The sequence below is a fragment of the Rissa tridactyla genome, chromosome Z (assembly GCF_028500815.1).
Source record: "Rissa tridactyla isolate bRisTri1 chromosome Z, bRisTri1.patW.cur.20221130, whole genome shotgun sequence".
In the NCBI taxonomy this organism is placed as follows: domain Eukaryota; kingdom Metazoa; phylum Chordata; class Aves; order Charadriiformes; family Laridae; genus Rissa; species Rissa tridactyla.
In genome coordinates this window covers 60,992,390-61,008,363 of record NC_071497.1, presented here as the reverse complement: position 1 = coordinate 61,008,363, position 15,974 = coordinate 60,992,390, and the positions used below count along the sequence as shown (strand labels likewise).

At 40.5% G+C, this 15,974-nt stretch overlaps 1 protein-coding gene across 3 annotated transcripts in view; it reads right to left on the bottom strand.

Moving 5' to 3' along the window:
* PDE8B (phosphodiesterase 8B) overlaps positions 1-15,974 on the bottom strand; it is a 76,706-nt gene that overhangs the window by 31,664 nt on the left and 29,068 nt on the right. For all 3 annotated transcript variants that reach the window (XM_054186898.1, XM_054186900.1, XM_054186899.1), the window contains exons 2-5: positions 8,595-8,651; positions 4,418-4,608; positions 3,039-3,098; positions 1,014-1,071 (exon numbers count right to left, since the gene is read on the bottom strand). In XM_054186898.1, the coding sequence (XP_054042873.1) occupies positions 1,014-1,071; positions 3,039-3,098; positions 4,418-4,608; positions 8,595-8,651 (366 nt within the window). The remainder of the gene's footprint in view (positions 1-1,013; positions 1,072-3,038; positions 3,099-4,417; positions 4,609-8,594; positions 8,652-15,974) is intronic.

Genomic DNA, 15,974 nt, shown 5'->3' with positions numbered 1-15,974 from the left:
GCACTTCAGAAATGCTTTTGCCTTTAATGCTTTTGCCCCCACCGTACCCTTGCAGGAAAGGCAAGACCTATCACCTGTTTTTGGAGATGACCTACAAATGGTGACTCTGGTGAATGTTCTACTCTGTAAACAAACTCCAGGTAAATATGAGTTAGCTCAGATACTGGCCTCAGTATGAGCATACTAGCATGAGATTCTGCCTGGGTTAATTCCCTTCCTTCTCTTATTTTCCTTACTGCAGTTAATTGTCCTAACTATACATGGTTAATTCCCCCTAGCTATCCACTGACGTGCTTCTAGCATTTCAACACATAACCTTCCTTATGAACTCCTCACTTTAATATTACAGCTGATTTATATTAAATTAACATAACAGTAACATCCTTCCAAAGCCGCTCACACAAACGTTTGATAGATTTCCAGAGCTAACTCTTGCTTTTCTGCTCTCTCCTACAAAGCTGTTCTGAGAAACAGCATGAACAGCAATGATTTTCCTTTCTGCTGCCTGTATAGGAAAGACTCTAACGCTGTCCTGAGAAGAACAGGTGCAAGCCAAAACAACAATCTAATGAAAAAAATAAATTTCTTTACATCAGAAGGAGCTGGACTAGGCTTGTAGTCCCTTTAGGAGAGAAATCCCAGCAGCCTGAGGCACACAGAGATGTCCGGGTGACTAGTCAGCATGCTGTGATATGCAGCACACATTAATCGGTGTCCCCCATCACTGATTTTGTAATGCAGTCATAAACAAAAACCACCCACCACCCACCCAGGCCACAATAAGTTAATCTCAGTATTCCTCCTTAGTCTGGAAAGACTAGCTAGATCACAGATTCTCTTATATACTTCTTGGATACACTATTGAGAAGAAAAGATTACCCAGTCAACTACCACTGGTTTTCGATAAATTTTTGACATAAGCAACTGTATAGTTTTTAATTTAAGGAAATAGAAGCATCCATAATTTACAACGCAATCATGATTACTATATTAAATATGTAATTTATACATACCCTATCAAAGCCTGCATTAAGAAGGGGAAGAACAGAAGTCTCTTCTTGGTCTGCAGATCTACAAAACAAAATCATAGAATTGGTTAGGTTGGAAAAGACCTTTAAGATCATCAAGTCCAACTGTCAACCTAACTCCATCAAGTTACCACTAAACCAGGTCCCTAAGTGCCACTTCTACACATCCTTTAAATACCTCGAGGGATGGTGACTTAACCACTTCCCTGGGCAGCCTGTTCCAATGCTTGACAACCCTTTCGATGAAGAAATCTTTCCTAATATCCAGTCTAAACCACCCTTGGCACAATTTGAGGCTGTTTCCTCTTGCCCTATCACTTGGGAGAAGAGACCGACCCCCACCTCGCCACAACCTCCTTTCAGGTAGTTCTAGAGAGTGATAAGGTCTCCCCTCAGCCTCCTTTTCTCCAGGCTGAACAACCCCAGTTCCCTCAGGCGCTCCTCGTAGGACTTGTGCCCTAGACCCTTCACCAGCTTCATTGCTTTTCTCCGGGCATGCTCCAGCACCTCAATGTCTTTCTTGTAGTGAGGGGCCCAAAACTGGACACAGTATTGGAGATGCAGCCTCACCAGTGCTGAGTACAGGGGGACGATCACTTCCCTAGTCCTGCTGGCCATACTATTTCTGTGACAAGCCAGGATGCTGTTGGCCTTCTTGGACACCTGGGCACACTGACAGCTCATATTCAGCCAGCTGTTGACCAACACCCCCAGGTCCTTTTCCGCCAGTCAGCTTTCCAGCCACTCTTCCCCAAGCCTGTAGCGCTGCACGGGGTTGTTGTGACCCAAATGCAGGACCCGGCACTTGGCCTTATTAAACCTCATCCCATTGGCCTTGGCCCATTGATCCAACCTGTCTAGATCCCTCTGTAAAGCCTTCCGACCCTCAAGCAGATCAACACTCCCACCCAACTTGGTGTCATCTGCAAACTTACTGAGGGTGCACAATGATCTGCCCCCATCTAGATCATTGATGATGATATTAAACAGAACCAGTATGTTGTAGGTCACACACCACTTAAGAATTGGATAGTATCGATTTGACATAGTTACCTAAACATAATGAATGCAGTGAGAACACTCTTGCATAAAATACATACATAAAATTATACTATTACAGAAGTTGATGCTATAGTCTTCTTTCATAAGTATTTGCAGCTATTATTCAACCTGATGGTTATTCCTACAGCACACCTAACAGATACTCTACAGAAGTCCTGTGTCTCTTCACAGACACACAAAGATATTACAAAAAGAAACCATGAAGAAGATTAAAGACATCCTGTGATGTCCTATGAGATGAATCTAAAAAAGTGTTATTAAATAAAAAGTGGAGCAAGTTGCAAAGTCTTACTCAGCAGCAAACTTCGTCTTTTTTCTAATCTTGGCAGGAATGTTTCTTCTCCTGACACTCTATTTCCTACTATTTTAATTGAGCTAGGAAATCAACAAAATTAGAATCGATCAGTAGTGTGCAGGAGTTTTAATAAAGGCAGGAAAGGTCTCCTTTTTGAACATATTTGACAAAAACGTATTTTAGTTAATAAAGATTCTGCCTGAATACACGGGGTATGAATTACTGAATAAGGATGTCAGGACAACATTCTGGTGAGTTTAGTACCAACAGCATTGAAGTTTACTCTATTACCCAGTTCCCTACTAGCCACAGCATGTTACTTGATCTAGTTATTTCCCTTAGAAAGTAACACATAGCTTTCTATTTTTTCCTTCTTTTAGAAACCAACACATAGCTTTCTAATTTTTCTTAGTATACAAGCCATTACATTATGATCCTCTCAAGCTGATAAGGACAGTACTAGTCTATATAAATGTAAGGTTACCAAATACTTAAATAGGCCACATGAAACATTACTAACCCATTTCAGGTAAAATAATATTAAACTTACTCTATAAGGCTTGCTAGTAAGATACTTTCTGTTATTAGATAATTACTATAGATAACATTGTTATAAAGTAAAATAAAAATTTTCACAAAACAGTAACACTTACATGCGTGGAACTACAGCAAGTATTACAGTGTGCTCTGATGGTTTTGTGGCACGAATAGACCTGAGGAAATAAAAATTTCTCAGTTACACCGCATGCTTTCTCAATGTTACTCTCAGTATCTTCACAGACAATATAAAGGACAGCCAGGACAGAAAGATGCCACTGAGGCTAGAAAATAGCATATCACGCTGCCATAACCTACCTACCCCACTTAGACAATCCATTTCCATTTTCGTACCAGATTCCTCAGATTTTGATCAATGCAGTGAAGAGGCAAGAGTTCCAAAATCACAGGGCCTGAACACAGGTCTCCAAATCCACTCTTATAACCTAGTGAAGGTTTACCCTGTTTACTTAGCTTATTTGGAGCAGACTGCCCTGAAGGTGTGGGTTGAGAAAGGTCAATCTGTGCAGTGTATTTCCAATACCCATTAGCTAATTTAAACAAGAATCTCCACCATCTTCTCCCGTAATTACCATTGTGATTCTACATATTGCAGAATTTTCTTCAGAGGGTAGGAAGTGCTTTTGGAGCATGCAAGTAACAAAAGAGGGTATAGCAAGTGTCTATGAGAGAGTATGATTTATGAAATGCTTAATAAACAAAATGTGGCCACTTTACATACTATTTAGAAACTGAAAAGTATATGACCAGCTATCAGAAGAACACTCCATTCAGCTTTTACTGGCTAAAGATAACTTTTTTCAATCATGTCACCATTGTCCTGAATAAACAGTCTTTTTATTTTTTGATGGTCTTTTAAAAGAACTTGTGTCAGTGCAAGCATTTGAGCTTTAAAATGCTCCTTCTCATAAACATGGCAAATTTCAGCTCATGATGGACTGAGAAGCACGGTATGGTGTATGGTACAAAATGTATGCTTAGCTAAAAGTGTACTTTAGCAAAGAATCCCAATACCAAGAACTTGCAACCTTAGAGCCACTATAATAGAGTTATGAGTACCAGAAGAGTGATATGAACTTTCATGAAGCACTGGCAGTGCCTGACCCAGTGGACAAACAAACACATTCCTCTGAAGCCCTGCAGCTTCAGACTTTGCTGCAGCAATCACCCAGGAAAGAAGCAGGCACAGAGAGCCGGGAATAATTTCACAGCAGTTCTGCCCTGTGCTCTGATAGAAGCCCATGACCTAAAGAGACGGCTCTACAATTCAGCTTTGCCAAAAGCATATTTTTCATGTTGTTCTCCTCTTGCAAACCCTCTGGTGTCAATCTCCAAATTCCCATTTTACTATCATTTTGGGGGTTCTTTTCTTGTTTGGGTTTTCCCCCACCATTTTTTGTTTTTAAAATTAGGAAGTTTTGTTTTGTACAATATATTCTGAAGTTCAAGAGAAGCATAAGGTCCTTTACATTACCTGCAGATATCTTCCGCATCAAAATATTTGGAATTCCTGTGATCTATAACAATTATTTCCTGGTGCTTATCAAGAAAACATTCAAGCGCTGACTCTGGAGTCCGGGCAATATTGCACCTGTATCCAGCTCTGTCACAAGCCCACCAGAAACCATCACTTTGGTTGTCTTCTTTTGCAAAGATCAGCAAAACCTGTAAAGCAAGCAAAACAGTGGCACCGCATTAAACATACAAAATATTTCTCTGCATGGTGCAAGTCTTAACAAACACTTCTGCTCTGTGAAAGATTAAGACTACTTTGGAAGTGGGAAGGTTGAACAACAGACTGTAAAACAACCGATGCAGCAGCACAACTTTCTTCATAGACAGAGTGATGATCAATAGGTAATCAAGAATTAAGTGCATAGGATGGATATCTAGGGCAATGCCAGCTGCCAGATGACAAGTCTCTTCTAACTCACGTTTAAATTCAATCAGCAACCACCCAGAGTAAGTGGGGAGGTGTTCAAACATCATTGCCACTCTCATCAAGCCATCCCAGCTACACACACTTTTAATTGTAATGAACTGTCTGAAATGCAACTGCCTTAATTATTGCTCTTCAGGGACAAACAATTAACATAACACAGTTTTATTCACTATTTCTCCTTTGATGTACAACAAAATGGAGTTAACCCACATTCTTTCAAAACTGGACCGCATACAAGATGTTATGGACAGTGATGGATAGGGGGAAAAACATTATTCAAACATCCCAATTTTTACCCAATACCTAATTATGTAAATATATGAGGTAGTTTTGCCAACTTCAACAGAACACTTAAGGAACTGCTCACACAAGATCAGGAAGGACGTGTGCCGAGGCACTGTTCTAAAAATCAAATTGATGCTGTAGGAAGTCTGCTTGATAACTGAAACACAGAATATAGACTGAAAACAACTGTATTTGTGTGCTTCTAGTGCAAAAGAAAGAGCGTTTTTAGGAGAGAATAAATTCTTCATCCTTCCACTATTATACCTGTATTATCAGCGTACAAATTACATAGCCAGGAACCTGAGCCATGTACACAGTCCCCTTCAGAATTTGCACATATGTACCATAGCAACTGATCACTAACCATGCCACCCTGTGTGACAGATGAAGAAAAAAAAGGTTAATTTAGTGCCAATATGCTGTGAAAAAGAAAGGTCTCAAAAAGTCCAAAATTTATCCACAGCTGTTCAAATTGTGCAGAAAGGCAGCAGCCAGAGAATAATCTATTTATAAAGCAAAGTCCTGCTCATTTCACAAATAAAAGTCATCCCCTGTCTTTACTGAAACAACCTGAGCAAAATATGAAAAATTTTGCCCTAAATATCCATAAGAAATGTCCATAGCCTTTCATCTGTGCTGCTCTATGCAGCTGTGGTGTCACCACATGAAATTCAACATCATCAGTCTAGAAGCTAGAAAAGGTGGCCATAACTTTTCTCTTATCTTGAGCTGTCTGCATTGTTGAATTCTAAACAATAAACAAATCAATTAATGTTACTGTAGCTGGACAACCAGTCAAGGTTTCATTAAAGAGTGGAAGAAAATAAGTCAGAATTTCCACAAATACTAAGAAATAACTTAAGAAGTTTCATTTTAAGTTTCATTTTATTAGGAAGAGTACTTTTAATTGCAGTTAACAATAAGTAGAGTTACTGACACTTAACATCCAAGGTAACTGTTGTCACTCTACCTAATCCCTGACTTTTTTCCAGCCATCAAGATGTTGGAATGCATTGTTGAGCTGCATGCTCTGTCTGTGAATACTTGGGTAAAGTCCCTACTCTGATACAATCTTCCGTTTGGTTCCAGCTGCTATTAGTTTACTTTGTTCCTAGTTTGTTCGGTACAATATGGTTCAGGAAATAGGGGTTTTGGGACACATTTTTTGATATCTTCTGTTTCTCAACATTCCCAGTTTGGAAATAAAGGATTGAGAAATGCAATAGTTTGCCAGCTGTAAAATAATAGAACTTAATTAAACCACCCGATCTCCCAAGGGTAGCTAATTGTGAATCCTTCTGAGAATATTAACTTTTAAAGTTTTTTTTAAAGCATTACCACCATGCTTTCTCATTAACATTTGTATGAAGCTTACTCTAAACCATCTAAACATAATGTAACTAGAAGTATATTGCAAGATACACTTTCAAAGTCAAGATGAAAGTATAACAATCCATATAAACAACACTGTCAAAGAAAAGTTTGAATTCAATCCATGTTTCTTGGCAAAAAAACCCCCATGTGTCTATTTTTTGGTGTGTAATTTGCCAGTGTTGCTGTAAAAAGATCATTTTACTCATTGCTGTCCTGGTTTAGGAGCAACATGGAATTCTCCTGTCGACACCTTTACATTTTTTGGTGATGTATTGGAATTTTTACCATCTTTCTAATTACTTGCTTTGCACAACTATTGCGTGTCTTGTTCCCAGTTGATCATACAAATGTCCAGAAAATGGACAGAGCTTTGCTTTAAAGAGCTCAAAATAAAACAAGAGACACCAGCTGAGTACAGACTCAGGGTAACACAACAAAACTGAGAAAATTACAAACAGCAACTTAAGAAGTAAAAATAAATTTACGTAATTATTTTTATGTTACTGTACTCAGCAAGAGAGTTTTAAGCTGGAAAACATATAGCGGCTCTGAATTAAGTTAGAGAGGAGATCTCATTACACTGAAAATTGGTATGGGCCAACAGTAAAATGCTGTGCATCATCGTGCTTCGTTTGCAGTGCAACAGGGAAGATCACCATCATCAGAACGGAAATGGAGCTTGATGTCAATGCTGTGAGAGAGATGATGGCCAATGAACATGCTAAGAGGTAGAAATGCAGTATTTGAATGGGGGAAAAATCCAAACCTGTGTCAGCCCTGGTAAACACTTCTGCCAAAGGGTGAGACAACTTTTTTTATGTGCACTAAACATTTATAAAAACGGTTTTTTTCTCCTGTGTCCTCTGGAGAAAGTGTGTTTATATGTAGTTTTATCATGGTCATTTCTAAGGTTTGAGAACCAAACCAAGCCTATTTGCGAGCCGTGGTACAAAATCAGACATACAGGCTGAGTGTAGGGGGTGGGTGTTCGGAGGTCAGAGCTGGTAGGTTTTTGCTTTGGACTCTTCCCCTTGCCCCTTAAGGTCAGCAGCACCTCGGTCACGATCTAGTACAAACCAAACCAGATTTGTCCTCCAACACAGGTGGTCATAAAGTCCACTGAGGAATCTACTAAATGGTTTATGGCAGGTCACAGCTGCAAGTAAGGTCACCTCCCAGCCAAAAAAAATACTGGCCATTTTGAGGTTGGCACAGGTGTCCCATAACAGCATAAAACACGCACCAGAATAAAATGACCATCACTAGGAAAAGCCCCGGTGGCAATTGTTCTAAGAAACTAAATTGACTTATCAGACAATTGTTAACATGATGAAGTACCCACAAATAGACATTTAAAATGTGATATTCAGTAGCTGTTTGCTCTGCACAGTGAAACACGTAACTCCATTGTCAAGATGGAAAAAAAGATTAACATGCATTTTTTAAATGTGTGGATGTGTGCAATACTAGCCAAGTTAGCTGATGTGATGTGGCTTATTCCACAAACGAAGGAGGTGGCTTTACGTAAAGTGTTTTTCCTTTACTGTAAATAAGTTACTGTATGACAATGTCTTTATGGAAAACACTTCAGTTAATAGTTTTACTTAAGGTCTGCTTTCTGCTTTATTTAAGGTCCTCTGTGGTTCTCTTCTATACTTCTCTGTTCTGTTGTGCAAAACCCAGCAAAACTTGCCGTGTACCCAAACTTTATAATGGAGCTCTCTGCTTTGGTACATCAGAATTGAATAGTTTTCAACATCCAGAGAGGCAGCCCTTTCCCTGCTAATGCACATACACGCACCCGCCTATTGACAGGACGTATAAAAGGAATGATTTGGTGTTAATGGAAATCTAAGCACCTTGTTTACCAAGTTAATTTACTTGTAGATCTCTTCTCAAGCAATCAGATAAACCAAAATACCAATTACCCATCTCACAGTCCTTCACAAGTAAAATGAAAACATTATACTTTATTGTAGGGGTTGAACCTTAATTTCGTCACTCATTAACACTGAATTGACTGTATCAAGAAACTGAAAGAGCATCTTACCTGAATGGGATCTTGTGTCAGTCTCATGGGCCCAATTTGTACTTCTGTAGTTGAAACCTGCTAAAGAAGAGTAATACAGATATTTTCCTCCACACAACATTTTACAAACAAGAATGAAAGATCAAACAGAACCATGAAAGACTCTCAAAGGCAGGCTGGCATATGACTCGCAGCCTTAATTTGGTTGCTTTGATGTGTATCTTTTAGGAACGTATTTTACCAAACTCCTAATTTTGTTTTATTTGCTTCTAAGTTAAAAATTGTAGGACTTTAAATAAGGAAACAAGAAGCACCACTTCCTTTTCCCTCTTTCCCCAACAGAATACCTTGGTTGCACAGTAGGACTTGTATTTTGCTTAAGACTACAGAAAACTATTTTTTTCTGGCCAAAAATTGCCTTATTCATTTGAATATAATACAGAACTTGTTTTAAAGGTCTTGTGACATATACTCAACAACAATATTTTAATGGATTTGGTTAGGAAAAAAGTAACTTTTCAGACAAGAAAACTTGTTTGGATTGCAGATTGAAAATTGTTTTCCAGAACCATAGCCTTTCATTTGCAGGAAAAAACATTGCTACCATGTGAGCCACGACATTTGCAGAAAACATGTGAGCACATCATAATTTAAGCTACTGCAAGAAAGCCAGCAGAGGTTGGCTGTGGCTGCTTTGTTGCCATATTTCCTGGGAGCTGGACTACCTTAATACTTTCTGTGTCTTTATACATTTCAATACGCATCTCCTGTACACTATGGATTTGTTTCACTTCAAATCATTAGCTACAGAAGGTTGTTAAGCAACTGAACAATACCTATGTCCTCCCACAGATGCATGTACTTAAGGAAAAGAGTCTTTGAACACTTAAAAGACTGTTGTCCTCATGCATATGAAGGATTATTTCCAAGTTATTAATCTCCAAAAAAGCAGGTTCTCTGCTTTCCAGGTACCGGTTACCCTAGCTGCCCGGTGTAGGCAAGTTAAAGCAATTGCCCTGCAAGACACGTAACTTGAACAAAACACTAATTTTAGGCAGATTCGCAGGACCATTCCATGACACACAGGAATCCTGGAGCCTTATTTCTGCAGAATTTTGCTCCAAGGCGCTCGTTAGTTTGAACCTTTTGTGTAAGTATTACCTTACTCTTAATTTTAGTATTTTTCAAAGGAATGTGTATAAACATTCAAAATGGGTGAAGTTACCGGTATTCAACATTTCTCCTTAGAGAATACAATATCATGTTAAGTATTAACAGCCTTGCCTGCATGTGTGACAGTGGTGTTATGTATAGCTACAACTGACACGTCGGACTTTCATGCACCACTGAGCATCGATTCTTCTCAGCCCAACAACGTCCGTCAGAAGGTGGTAACAGGCAGTACTCCAAAAGATTAAACTACAAAGCCTACCACTGTTTTCCAAAGCAAAAACAGCCCCCAATATACAAGTAGTTAACCTCTCCTTTTCTCACACAAAAGCTTCACTTCCCCTTGAGCTCCTGCCACGGCAGAATGCAACTTAATGCCAGTAAGTATATCAGAATAGAAATGAAAGTTAGCACCCACCATCAACCATAAGTTACAAGTAAGGTTAGAGAAACAGTTTTTGAAAGCTCCCAACCCCTCTTCCCCTCCACCGAAATAGAAAAACAGCACATTCACACTTTAATGGTATTATATAGGAAACTCTTAAAGCATGGCTCATCATCATTCACTTTGATTTTTTCTTAATAAAAGTTTTAAAGTAGTCTCATTAGACAAATCTGTAAGAATACACAACAGACTTGGGTCAGTATATGTGCAAAAGCTTCCTTTTCCACAATGCACAGCTCTGACTGTCCCAGAATGTATTAATCAAGAGCCTGGGTTCCTTCACAAAAGACAGTTAGGACACAGATATTTATTTTACTATCCATTTATTAATGCTACTAGGGAACTGACATTGTCAGTGAATGCCTTACACATTTCTACCACTTCAGAGGACATCCAGCATTAATTACTCTGTTTTGCACAAGATGGAATAACTGTGTCTAAGACATAGATGAATGCAGGCAAGTCTCTCAGTCCCTTTACAGAGATTCCTTTATAGGGTAGCCACTTCTCTTAGCCTGGGTATTTTAAAACAACAACAACAAAAAAATCCACACAACTGTGACTCAGGGTTTCTCTTCATGCTGCTTCTGTGTCAACCTCCTGAATAGAAAATGCCTGAAGAGAAGGGCCTAAAAATCAGGGTCTCTCTCTCTTCCCCGCTCCCAGTTTCAAGGTGTTTCTGCCTTTTCTAACAGTAGGAAAGTTTCACGATGACTAGAAAATCCGAGAGCCCTGATGTAGGTCAACTTGTCCCCATCCTGCTCTGTGCAGACACGATAGGGTCAGAACCGCACACAGATGCAGAAAAGGTGCTGCTATATCTGAAAGATTGCTGTGTATAACCTTTAAGTTCCTAAGTTGCTCAACTTTGTTACTTACACAATGCATGAAAATAGATGGGACCTTCAAATTTAAGACTGGTAATGAATCCAAGCATAGGAAGGATTAATAAACCTTCTCATCAGATACAGCAAACAGTGTGTCTGAAATCCTCCCTCCTGAACTTGGAGTTACGAGTTTTGTTTTATAAACTGAATCAGTCCCTTGGATTTATATGCCCTAATTAATCTGCATACAAGTGATGGTCTCACTTCTCTCATTCAAAACACAGCTAGAGGAGGCAGCAAGAGTAACGACATGAGTGCCTGGCCTTCACAAATGTCCTACAGATCTCTCCTTGGCCTGAAAGAACTAGTTTCACATCTTCCTAACTCCCAGAAGAATCTGACCATTTGGATGTTGCATATTAGTGATATCATGACCATACCTCTGCTCATTTCCTGACTTAAGTGAATATCTCATTGCTGATGATTTCCAATTTAAATAGATCTCTCATTATTTGATTGACTGTCAGGAAGGACTGCTAATAGATCTGCAACATAAATCAATTAGTACAGTAGCTCATGACAAACTTTTCTGGTAAAACATGTGGAGACAAGTCTGGTTCCAAAGAGGTCAGTGAGAAAATGCCTGATTTCAGTGAGCAGAGGAACAGACACAGGGTTGGAAACAAAGAAATCATAAATAAACTAACCATCTGGGAATACCAAAAGCTTAAAATCAGTGCATAAAATTTTGTTTTAGCATTTTAAACTGTCTAATATTATTTCCAGTATCATTCTAACCTCCTAGGCAATCTCCACAGGAATCAGCTATTGGCCAAAGAATTAAAGACAAAGTCAATGGTACTTTCTTAAATCCTATGTTTTTGTGTAAATCAGTGGTCATCAATTACGTTACTATCATATCAGTACTATCAAGCAAAATGCACTTACCACTTCATTAAAGTTCCACTCTTTTAAATCTCCAATACAACAGTCCCCCTTATGCTTGCAGACCTACATCCCCTGCAGTTTACAAATCATAAATAATAAATTACCGTTGTGACAGCCAATGTGGCTTCACGAAAGGCAAATCGTGCCTGGCAAATTTGGTGGCCTTCTACGACAGTGTTAAGGTGTTGGTGGATAAGAGAAGAGCAACTGACGTCATCTATCTGGTCTTGTGAAAAGCATTTGACACTCTCCCACACAACATGCTTATCTCTAAATTGGAGAGAAATGGATTTGATGAGTAGACCATTCGGTGGATAAGGAACTGGCTGGATGGCTACACTCAAAGTGTTGTGGTCAACAGCTTGATGTCCAGGTGGAGACCAGTGACAAGTGGCATTCCTCAGGGGTGGCATTGGGACCAGTGCTGTTTAACATCTTCGTCAGTGACATGGACAGCAGGATTGAGTGCACCCTTACCAAGTTTGCAGATCAACAGCAAGCTGTGTGGTGCAGTCAACACGCTGGAGGGAAGGGATGCCATCCAGTGGGTCCTGGACAGGCTTGAGAGGTGGGCCTGTGCAAAAATCAAGTTCACGTGTAAGGTCCTGCACCTGGGTCACAGCAATCCCAAGTACAAACACAGGCCAGGTAGAGAATGGATTGACAGGAGCCCTGAGGACCTTGGGGGTGTTGCTTGATGAGAAGCTCAACATGAGCCGGCAACGTATGCTCACAGCCCAGAACGCCAACCACATCCTGGGCTGCATCAAAAGAAGAATGGCCAGCAGGTCAAGGGAGGTGATTCTGCCCCTCTAATCCAGTCTCAGGAAACCCCACCTGGAGTAATGTGTCCAACTCTGGGGCCCCCAACATAAGAAGGACATGGACCTGTTGAAGAGGATCCAGAAAAGGGCCACGAAGATGATCAGGGGATGGAGCTCCTCCCCTATAAGGAAAGGTTGAGAGAGTTGGGGCTGTTCAGCCTGGAGAAGAGAAGGCTCCGGGGAGACCTTATAGCAGCCTTCCAGTACCTAAAGGGGGCCTACAGAAAAGACAAAGAGTGTAATGAAAGCATGAGGGGTAATGGTTTTAAACTGGAAGAGGGGAGATTTAGATTAGATATTAGGAAGAAATTCTTCACTGTGAGGGTGGTGAGACACTGGAACAGGTTGCCCAGGGAAGCTGTGGATGCCCCATCCCTGGAAGTGTTCAAGGCCAGGCTGGATGGGGCTTTGAGCAGCCTGGTTTAGTGGGAGGTGCCCCTGCCCATGGCAGGCATGTTGGAACTACATGGTCTTTGAGGTCCCTTCCAACTCTAACCATTCTATGATTCTATGATAATTAGTAACACAACCACTGTAAAAGTAATGAATAATTGGTACAACAAAATCTTCTCGAATAATTATTCATTGCTCCAGAGCAACAGCAACTAGAGCCAACCAAGCAGTTAAGGCGAAGGCGTTGGTGAGTTCAGCCTCCTGGAAAGGCTCAGGATGGATGTGCCAGTTGAGAAGCATTGCACAGATGCCAAGGTGCCTACAGACACCCTTTTGCCCTGAAGGCTCCTTCCTCCAACCCGCTATAACTTCTTTCCCCTTTAGTCACTCCCACACAGATGCATCCCTTCCCTCACCTTTGCAGTATGTTTTCAGAACTCTGTCCCGTTGGTTTACTAAGCCGGTGACCAGACTCTCTTCTCGACCTGGCTCTCACCACACCGCTGTTGTCCCCTGGCTCCATCTCCCCATCTTTGCGAGGGCTCATTTTCATTTCTCTCCAGCTCAGCTTTCCCCATCTACACCATTTCCATATTTGATTATACTACTATTTTCAAGGGCAAATCCCTTCCCTTTTTTTCCTGGACAAATTGCAGTCCTGAAAAGGATTACAACCACGTGTGACCTCAACACTGGTCTTAGCCTTTCTTGAATTCCCTTATGAGACACAAGGCCCACAGCTGTTCTCCAGCATCCCTGGCCTGGAGCTGGTGTCCTGCTCCTCTTCCTGCCACAACACACCTGACCAGGGTGTCCAGCTCTTCCACTGTTCAGCAATGTTACTCCCCTCTCTTCTTACCTTTCTTTTCTTTGTCTTGTCTTTCTTAGCAGAACTATGTCCCAATCTTTCTCCTCTTCTTTTACTTTTTATCACATCTGGCCCACTCAACTCACATCCACTGCCATTTTTCTCTATCTAAGACTTGGCCACTCTTTGTCTGTTTGGAGTCTCCCTATGCTTCTTTGCCAGCTTCAGCTGTTACAGGGAATATCACCTGACCTGTCTAGCAACTGGTGTGTTTTAAAGAAGGGATGCATTTATAGGAGAAAAATTAAGACCTCTTTTGACAAAGATGCCACCTCTGACTTAAATGATAATCTGGCAAAAGTTGGGAGAATAAATGGGATAGATCATTACACACTCCTGCTGGAGACTTGGTCCTGAGCCAGATGGCTTTTGGCCTGACCTCCACGGTTCTTCCAGACACCATTAATTTGACCGGCTGCCTCTGTTTGTCCTCTCCACCCACCAATACAGCTACTCTCCCAACTCTCTTTGAGGGAGCACTTCTATCTGCCACCTCTGTTGTAAAGTTCTGTTTTTTTATTCTGCCCTTGCTGTGGCTTACAGTTGATTTGTATTTCTGCTTTCCCAGCTGCTGGGATATTTCCCTGGCTCCCACTAGAGGGCTGCCAACTCCCTTTGCTCCTCAAGCTGCTCCCCTCATACCAGCTAGCTGCCACCTTTCTCCTTTTTCTTGATCACAAGAAGCAAAATATTTGCTCCAAAAATGCAGTTCCATGGAGGACTTGCATCTATATTCCCCTACTCCACTTTCACAACAGAAATCTCAGCTTTTCTCTATGTGTCTAGTGGTCATTTTAGGCAAACTCCCCTTCCAAATCCACATCTCCCCCATCAACCTCTATCTGCAACCTTCTCTCAGTCACTGTGAGTACTGCCACCAACCTTCTTCTGCTTATACACACAACCTGTAAGTCATCATACACTTGAGTTTCTCTTAAGTCCTCCCACCCTAGCGCTTTTTAAATCCTGCGCATTCTACAGTAGCTATAAAATGTGGCCATTCCTTCTCAACTACCTGCATGCTTTTCATCCAGGTCTCATATTTTGCCTGCAGATTATTACAGCATCCTTCTCTTTAGCTGTGACATAGGAAAACTTGCCAAGCTTACATTTGACTTGCAGAAGGATGCAGAAGGCACACACAAAATCTTCCCTGCAGATGAAAGCAACAGAGAAAATAAAATAAAAGGGCTGCAAACAAACCTGTCTTCTCTCTGAAGACCTTTCCCAGCCTATTTCTTATCCTGATGTGAATTATCCCCACTCCCTAACATCCCTTGGCCTGGGATGTTAGGCTGTGCAGCGTGGCTGGTGAGTTTTCAAGTTTCCAAGTTTTCAGCATCTCTGCATTTTTGCTGACAAAACCCAACAAAAAGTAACCCCAAAAGCCATGCCCCTAAGTGTTTAGATGGTTAGTACATATGACGGTGTCACTTTTACAATACTGTCTCACTCCTCTCATCTGTGCCCCTATTAACACTCATCAACAGTTACTCTGTTGAAGGCAGCCATGATATTTCCATTTGCATTGCACAGCCCTTCCACAATGGTGTCCTGGTCTTTTAAACAATACTCATGGATATGTTTTGGGGTTTTTTTGCTTTCTTGAAAAGTAAACACACCCAGGGCCAGCATATGCAAAAAAAAAAAAAGCTAGTACTTGCAATGTTTTTATCACTTTGTAGGTTTATTCTTTCTAATAGTATCTGCATATTTGGATTCTTGACTAAAATTTATTATCTCACTTTATGCTTTTTCTGCCCAAGGAAATGTTAATGAAATTTCTACCTTAAATAAAAGTAAAAAAAGGACAAAAGCAACACCTACATATATTTTGCATAAAGTATTACAGTACAAAATTGTTTTAAGATAGGATGGAAAGTGCAACCTAATTTTTTCAGAGTATTGATATATTAAAAGTACAGC